The sequence below is a fragment of the Lingula anatina genome, chromosome 2 (assembly GCF_051362555.1).
Source record: "Lingula anatina isolate TDL-2025a chromosome 2, LinAna3.0, whole genome shotgun sequence".
In the NCBI taxonomy this organism is placed as follows: domain Eukaryota; kingdom Metazoa; phylum Brachiopoda; class Lingulata; order Lingulida; family Lingulidae; genus Lingula; species Lingula anatina.
The window spans coordinates 9,146,165-9,154,933 of NC_141768.1; the positions used below are offsets into that span (position 1 = coordinate 9,146,165).

The 8,769-nt window shown below is 34.9% G+C and overlaps 1 protein-coding gene across 1 annotated transcript; it reads right to left on the bottom strand.

The window, feature by feature from the left end:
• Positions 1–145: 145 nt before the first annotated feature.
• On the bottom strand, positions 146–8,100 carry LOC106177775 (uncharacterized). Its single transcript, XM_013560656.3, has 9 exons — positions 7,875–8,100; positions 7,026–7,143; positions 6,231–6,331; positions 5,925–6,066; positions 5,508–5,602; positions 4,752–4,857; positions 4,278–4,362; positions 3,887–4,079; positions 146–3,594 (listed from the first exon to the last, which is right to left on the bottom strand). The coding sequence occupies exons 1-9, from the start codon at positions 8,004–8,006 to the stop codon at positions 3,478–3,480; spliced, it is 1,089 nt and encodes a 362-aa protein (XP_013416110.2). The 5' UTR covers positions 8,007–8,100; the 3' UTR covers positions 146–3,477.
• Positions 8,101–8,769: the final 669 nt, after the last annotated feature.

Sequence of the window (8,769 nt, forward strand, 5' to 3'; positions counted from 1 at the left end):
AAAGATAATTTGGAAGACTGTCAGAAAATATCTCTGGATCCGCCCCTGTCATTCATTATAAGAAAGTGACAAAAAGGAGTTTCCTATGTATGAGGAGATATAAAGCGATCATCTTTCCATGCAAAGCTGTTTGAATATCAACAGATTGTTTAATAAAATGTTCCATTCATTTATTGCAGCATTCTTCTTTGTTCAATTAAATTACAGAATTTTAGAATTTGATATGATCACAAAGAAAATGGTTAAAAGATACATATCATAATTATGACAAAATAAAGACTTGCATATCAGAGTACATTATAAAAGTTTTATAAAAGTAATCATGAATATATCATAAAAATGTTGAATTTACCCTGATGCATGACACAGAAAAGACTCAAATGTAACTTTGTAAGATAGAGATACTGGATTTTTTAGTTGTGCCTTCAAACAAGTGAGAAATCAGGCATAAGAAATTAATGTTTTAAAAACTTTTCATGTTTGTGCATATCATACGAGTACTTCCTTGAGTATGATAGAAAATATAATTGTAAAAAAAGGGCAGCACGTAAGTTTAAAAATCTAAAGTTCTTGCTTTAAGAAAAATGTAAAATTAAATCTTAAAACATACATATTTAGAACACATTTTATGAATCAACTTCTTCTGGAATGCAGTATCTGTAGTTATATAACTAGAGGATCAGAGAGGCGATACCGCCTCCGGATATTGTACCACCAGCTGGAGTAAGCGCATTCGTATGGACCCCCCCCCCCCTCCTAAAAGGGACACCATCACCAGTCTGGTGTTTGACAAGCTCTATAAGATGCAATCAACAAGAGTTCTCAAAATATGCAAAAAAATATGACTAAAAATGATACAATCAAGCAGATTTTTGAATTGACTTGCATTTTCATACCCTTGATCACTCCTGTATTCTCTAGACAAAAGGCCTATTGGTTTTCCTTGAAATACGTTGTCAATGGTGCATATATGCTGACAAAAGATAAAACCTAGGGGAAACAATGGGGACATCTCTGCTAGATTTAAAGATATGAGAGGCAAGAAAATATGCAAAGCTCAGTTCATGGTGAAAAAGTAGGTCAAAGGTCAATTTCAATATCATAGTATATGAATTTCTATTCAAGTTCAATAGCAACCATGGGCATTTCTTTGCCAATTTTGCAGATTTAAAGGCCAGAAAACATGCAAAAAGCAGTTCATCATAAAAAGTAGGTCAAAGGTCAATTTCAAGGTCACAGATTGCTAGTGTACTTCCTATTCAAGTTCAATAGTAACTATGGACCTATCTCTGTCAGTTTTGAAGATAAAGGTGAACGAAAATTTGCTAAGTTCAGTTCATAGTAAAAAGACGGTCAAAGGTCAATTTTAAGGTCACAGTAAATTGCCAGTATATGACTTCCTATTTAAGTTCAATAGTAACTATGGACCTATCTCTGCCAGTTTTGGAGATAAAAGGGAAGCAAAATTTGCAAAGTTCAATTCATGATGAAAAGTAGGTCAAAGGTTAATTTCAAGGTCCCACTTAGATTGCCAGTATATGACTTCCTATTCAAGTTCAATGGTAACTATGGACCTATCTCTGCCAGTTTTGGAGATAAAAGGGAACAAATATTTTCAAAGTTCAGTTCATGGTGAAAAGTAGGTTAAAGGTCAATTTTAAGGTCAAAATAAATTGCCTCTAATGACTTTCTATTCAAATTCAATAGTAACTATGGGCGTATCTTTGCCAGTTTTGGAGATAAAAGGGAACAAAAATTTGCAAAGTTCAGTTCATGGTAAAAAGTAGGTCAAAGGTCAAATTTAAGGTCATAGTAAATTGTCAGTATATGACTTCCTATTCAAGTTCAATAGTGACTATGGACCTATCTCTGTCAGTTTTGGGGATTAAAGGGAACGAAAATTGGCAAAGTTCAATTCATGGTGAAAAGTAGGTCAAAGGTCAATTTTAAGGTCACTGTTAAATTGCCAGTATGTGACTTCCTATTCAAGTTCAATAGTAACTATTGACCTATCTCTGCCAGTTTTGGAGATAAAAGGGAACAATAATTTGCAAAGTTCAGTTCATGGTGAAAAGTAGGTCAAAGGTCAATTTCAAGCTCACATCTAGATTGCAAGTAAATGACTTCCTATTCAACTTAAATAATAACTATTGACCTATCTCGGCCAGTTTTGGAGATATAAGGGACTAAATGTTACAATTCTGAGTTACAATAATGTGCCACCACAAAGTACTTTTTAATACAGCATAACACGAAATCCGTTTGGAATACAAAAAAACGGAGACCACCTCCAGTGTTGGGCTTTACATGCTCTACAAAATGCAAAAAAGAATGGGTCTCTAGCATTAACGGTTCCCGAATTAGAGACAGTTTTCAGTTTTGGCATCTTATGGCCGCTACTCCCAAGAAAATGCACCGATTGACCCCAAATTCATGGAGATGAAAGATGACCTGAAGGGTAACACTTTCCAATAATATTATTGGTTAAGTCTGTGTGGTGTCTGAATAACAGGGCAAATAATATTTTTTTTCTTAAAAAATTTCATTTTTTTTTTAATTTTGGCCCGTTTGACCTTGAAATAAAGGTCAAAGGTCAAATCCAAGGGCATATTTGAAATCTACACATATGACTTTTGGAAAGCTGTCTGTAGAAAATTTTCCCATAATTCCTTCCGTAGGGTAGATAATTGGCATTGAATTTTCAAAAATTTTGACAAGGGTGCATTTCAAGGAGCGTCACGCCCAGGTCAATGCAGCGACTGAGACAAAAAAACCTGGGGGTTCAAGTTGAGGTTATATGTGACCTAAATCCAAGAGATGGGGACAGGGGTCCTTGCGGTCTAGGAGGAGAAGCGGTAACGGTGACTTGTATCCGGCGCCAGTACGCGGAGCCGGCGGAGCTTACGGAGCCGGCGGAGCCGGCGGAGCCGGCGGAGCCAACGGAGCCGGCGGAGCCAACGGAGCCGGCGGAGCCGGACGAGACGGGTCGGGACTAAAACCATGAGTACCGCCAGCGTACACGCTGGTGGTACTAATTATAACAGACCAATCAACCCAATACCAACTTATATATATATATATATATATATATATATATATATATGTTCACTATTCATACTGTAGCAATTTGGTGACACTATTGGTTTGATTTAAATTCAATTCCTTAATTATATCATTTGCAGTGTTCATTAAATTGTACAATCATTCATAGGCTTGCTTCTGTTTAATGTTGTGTATATAAAAGTTAAACATTTCAAGAAAGTTCATCTCAAAGTTAAGCCTATTAAAATCAAAAGCAACTGCAACAATAAAAACTCATATATCATTTTGAAACAAAGTTGAAATAAAACTTTACAAGTGTCATTCAGTCATTCCTCAAAAATTTCTTAATATCAATTTGGACCCTGCTTATCACATTCCATCAAGTGGGTTAACTACCATAACAAACACTGTAAGCCATAAGATGTTCGTCATTGTCTACGGGTTTCCTGCCTGTCCTGTTGCTGCAAAACCTTTTGTGTGCCTGTTGTGATTAACTATGTCCCATTTCTTCATCCATGGACCAGATATAGTTGTGTTAAACTCATCCTCTTCCTATTATAAGCAAATAAACACAGAACAACTTTTAAAAGTTCTCATATAAAAGTTCTATTTGTAAATTTTACTGAATTAAATAGAAAACATTCCCATACATCTTGGAGAACCAAGTGCATACAGCATTCAAACCTATGCTCATTCATGTGTACAGAGAAAAGAATTATTATTGATACTTTTTATTGGGGGGGAGGTCAGTTAATTTAATGTAAATGCTTCCTGTCATTCAGTGTCCTTTATGTTAAAACATTTCCATGCACATCCGAAATGGCACCTTTAACTGTAACTTTACCTTATTCAGCGCTTTGCTCTGCACTGTAGTTCTATCCACTGCCAAGAAAGGCTCCCAGTCCAACTTTAAATTTGGATCTTTGGATGATCTTAAAAGAACTCCATCTTTCAAACCCCAGAATGCAATGGGGTCATGAAGGCTAGACCATCGAAGATCAAAGCTCCATCTAATGACACTGGAGTAGTTGTTCAGACTAAAAAAGAGATCTTCTTTTGCATTACGTGGGATATTGCGAGTCCAGACCATGATTTCTTCAGGTCTGACCTTTTGAAGTACAATCACTCATATTCAAAGTCATAATTTAAAGTAAAGAAAATTGGTATTTAAAATAAAAAAAAATAAAATTATAGAGTGTTTAAAATTATATATAATAATGTTTATAAATACTTACCTTCTGTGAGGGGTTAAATTGTTGAATAAAAGAAACCCTCCATAAGGCACAGGCACTGTGACCAGATCTTCATTCAGATCAACATCTGGATGGAGAATAATACATTTTTATTCAGTAATATCTTATTTACAAGTACTTTGATTACATTTTTCACAACATCAGTATGGGTCATGGAGGAGAACAAATATGGAGAAGTAAAGTAAAAATTACAGCTGATGGAGATGAGCAAATTATAAGGGTTGGAGAAAACAAAACGATCACACCATTGACGTCAAACCGTGTTAGAGACGCCATGTAAAACATGGGAATGCAGATTAATTTTGAGTTCAGGATTTTGCAGTTAAATCTGTAAGCAAACAACCCTGGGAAACATTGTCTAGTTTAATTTTATCCATGTGGTAAAATCATCAAATTCAATATTTGAGTAACAACTCTATCAATGGAAACCCATTTTCTTTTGCCATCCTTTCTTACCCAGAGATTTTTCCATCACCTCTTCATCCAGCATCACATACCAGGTTGGTCCAGCACAGCAGGTGTGGGTGGCCACCTTCCCTTTCTTATGGCCATTTTTCACAACCTGCAAACAGAAGTCAAAATGTTATCATGCAAACATAGATGTGAGATATACTGTATGTATTACTTTAAATCACAATCATGCCTTTGATATCCAGAGACAGATTCTTTAATACCATCTGCTAAACTTCTGATCTGCACCAGACCTTAGTGGTGAAAATGTTTTATTGTATTGGTAATTCTGACGTTGTGCACAACAGATAAGAAATATACTTCAAAGCCTTCATATCAAATTATTTAAGAAAAACAACTGGATTGAATGAATGAAAAAAAATGAGCTAACCATGCAAATCATTTTCCAACCTTTAGGAAGGATTATTTTAAATCGTGATCAATCTGTTTTTTTTTTACAGTGTACATTACAAAGAACAAAAGTACAAAGAAAACCGATTTACAAAATGGAATGAAAATGTGTGATTGACCCAAAATATAAACATAAGTAGATAAAACAAGTGCTAGTTGACAAGATCATCCATATTGGCCTATTATCAGAGTGCCAGATACAAGAAACTAACAGTGTTGTCTTTTGTGACTTAATTTCTTCATTTAGCAGAACTGATTGACAAAACTGATTTCCTAGCCTAAATTTGCAAGAATTGAAATTACTGTTTTATAATGGTACTTGTTTTGATATTGATGCTTAAAATCACATACCTGCATACATCCATTATTTTCATTGGCATCCAGTAAAGGAATCCAGGCTGTTGGAATCATCATTCTGTAGGACTCATTGTCAAAATATGCAGAGTCTAACATTTAAAACAAATATCCATTAAGAAATATATAAAGGTGCCAAACTATGAGTAATATAATAAGCTGTTTATCTTGAAGTTTGTAAATATTACAGATTATGATTTAAGCAGATTTTATGTACAATGAACCATAAAATACATAAGAAAGTGCAAAACAGTGAAAGAACTATAATATTTATCTTGCTTCCTCTAATGACAGTTCATAGAAACTAATCACCATGCACTCTTTCGGCCAATCTTATTCCCAATTATCTGATTTCATTAATTAATCGAGACCCATGTTCAAATACTTTAAAATTAAAGAGTACAAAAATATTACCTTGGTGCCAAGGAACAACTGTGGCATCATTCTTTGGAGTTTTGGTCCTTAAATTCCACACAGGATGGCCCACAATGTCTGGACCAATCAGCTGCTCTACCACATTTAATAGCCGTTCATTGGACCACAAGTCTCGAACAGCCTGTAAAACAAGAGCAGAATTCATAATAATCAAGATCTCAGATCTTTTAAAAGTATGAAATCAAAATCGGTACAATTGGAGCATTGATTATATATATATACAACAGAATTATTTCAGAAATTCAACAAAAACATTTCCTCAAAATATCCAATATGTATCCTTACTTGTGGCATTTTCCCATTTTTGTGAAGAAGAATGCTTGCCCCTGGAAATTCTTTTTCCAACATTGTGAGTCTTTCAAACAGACCATAATCACTGTAAAGTTCTGCAATGAAATTGTGTAGAACTTACTACAGTTCCATAGTTAAACACACACAAAAAAAAAAAAAAAAAACTCAAAGACACATGGGTCTTCTGTTTAACTTTAAAATTCTCTCTAACTGGGAACACTTAAACTTTGCAAACTGACAGAAAGACCAGACAAAATCGATAAGTCAGTACACCAGACTTCACAAAAGGCCAAGAAAACTGTCAGATATTCAGTCTGACAAGCTTGAAAATTCTGTCAGACTAAACAAAATCTTTCAGACCAAAGCAAAATTATACAAAAATGGCAAATTATTTGATTTTTTCAAGTTTTCAGGGATATTTTTATTGTTAATTTATGGACTCTTTAAATAAATTTTTCCATGTATTTCACACTCAAACTTTGCAACAATACAAAACAAATAAAACAGATCACAATATAAATTCACAAGTTCATTCAGTCTACTGACCTGTTTACAACGAGTCAATGTTTTTTAACCAACTTAACAATTTTGTCTGGCCTAACATTATAATTAAAGTAGATGCAGTGCTAAAAGAATCATGGAAATTCAATTTAAGATGAAACACATTTTCCATAAAAAGACAAAAGTCTGGTATACCAGATAACAATTTGCTTTCATGTCTTTTTGTGAGTGTGTATCTGTGTTTATATCGGCTACTATGTATAGACACAAATTACTGTCATGTCTTACTTTTTACTTTTCCTGCCTTGTATAATTTTTGTGCAAGTTCTTCCACCAAATTGTCAACAGCGTGTCTCACTGGTTCAAGTTCCTCTGGTGTAAAGAACTCCTCAACTAATATATATCCCTAAAAAAAGAATCAGGTGATAAGTATATGGTATTTAAAAGTTAGATAAAATGAAAAAAAAAATCAAATTTACAACTGCTCAAAAAAGAAATTTACTCTTCCTAATAACAGCCTGCTATTAAAACTCTCACTCTCCCTCATCATTTTATTTCTCTTCACCTGGGAGATGGGATATTGATGTGGGCAATGTCATAAACTTTATAGCAAGCAGTAACAAATTGATGCTGGTAGTAACTAGTGTGATATCTAAAATCATTTTATGGAGCTTTTCATTTTCATCAAAGAAGCAGACGAGCATGGTGGAAATAATAATTTCAAATGGCCTAAATATCTTAAACATAAATTGGACAATTTTTATTTTTTAAAATACTCCTTGGTGGTGATGATACCACATGTTAGTAAATGCATCACTGCAATAAATGCAAAACTCTCAGCAGTCAAATTTTTGTTTTGCCTGTTGCCAGTATTGGTGAGTGGTGTGGATATCAATTTTAAGTTGGAGTGTGAACCCTCACTCTGCTGTCAAATTGATCGATTAATGGACCTAAACAACCCCTCTAGAATACCAGACTTGTCTACTACAGTGCACAAATTCACTTGTGGGCCTTTTGCCTCAGTTTTCGGTCTGACACGCTAGGTACTTACCGCTTAGCATGTAAGAAAAACACTGAAACAAGTAGACCCTACCACTAATACATGCATGATGTACTGCCAGTGAAAGTGGCACTGACCTCTTCATAGAACTGTTTTAGCTGTTCTTCGTTTAACTGTCCAGGTTTCTTCTCATTGGTTTGTGGAGGTATTGTGTTAAACACCTCTGGATAGACCTCTTTTACTACTCCTGAATCAACTGAGACATCCATAGAGTATAACGTACAGCTGTTTCACAGCACACAAACCACAAGCACTCCACAAGATGAAGACGTTTCAGCCTCGTTGCAGAAGTAGGTCACGCAGACAAGTACTTGGGGCTGGTGGGCTAGTGACTTACACAAATTATCAATTTCAAATAATTTATATGTCAAACGACGTGTTTTTTTAGTAATACATTTTGTATACGTAATTAATGAAGATTTTTCTTCAAAATTAACCAAAGTCTTACATCTAAGAATCTTATCTTATCACCAAAGCCCACGTGCTCATTGTTTACTTTGCCTCGTTTTCAAATAACTTGCAGGAGAAGCCTTCTCCAAAAAATTGGTGTAAACAAAAAGAGTACTTAAAAAGAGGCTTCCTTCTAATTTGTGTAAAAATAGCAGACACCTGTCTCAGTGAAAGAATAAAAAACGACCATTTTACTGATAATATTGTTTAAAAGACTGTGCAATAGTATGATTGAAAACGGAAACATTATTATAACTTCAATGGGGTGCATTCTCATAAACACCATGGGTATACGTGGACTGACCCAAATCTGAGGAGACCCTTGCTGAGTGCAATCAGCTTGACACGCCTCTTCCTGGTGTTAAGTAGAATACAGCAAAGCTGGTGATCATATGAGTATGTTGGAAACAAATGGAGGCATGTCACTGAATTAAGCTGGTTGCACTTAGGAGTAGCTGCAGAGTTGTGTCGATCCATGTATCCAATGATGCCTTTAAGGGAATGGGGTCAAAGATAGGATTG

What these genes read in the sequence shown, in the direction of transcription:
- LOC106177775 (XM_013560656.3), bottom strand. Translation starts at nt 8,006, where the DNA reads ATGGATGTCTCAGTTGATTCAGGAGTAGTAAAAGAGGTCTATCCAGAG. An exon ending in GGTGATGGAAAAATCTCTGG is followed by an intron (nt 4,363 to 4,751) that starts GTAAGAAAGGAT and finishes TTCTCCATCCAG; the next exon opens with ATGTTGATCTGAATGAAGAT. An exon ending in AATTTAACCCCTCACAGAAG is followed by an intron (nt 4,080 to 4,277) that starts GTAAGTATTTAT and finishes TCTCTTTTTTAG; the next exon opens with TCTGAACAACTACTCCAGTG.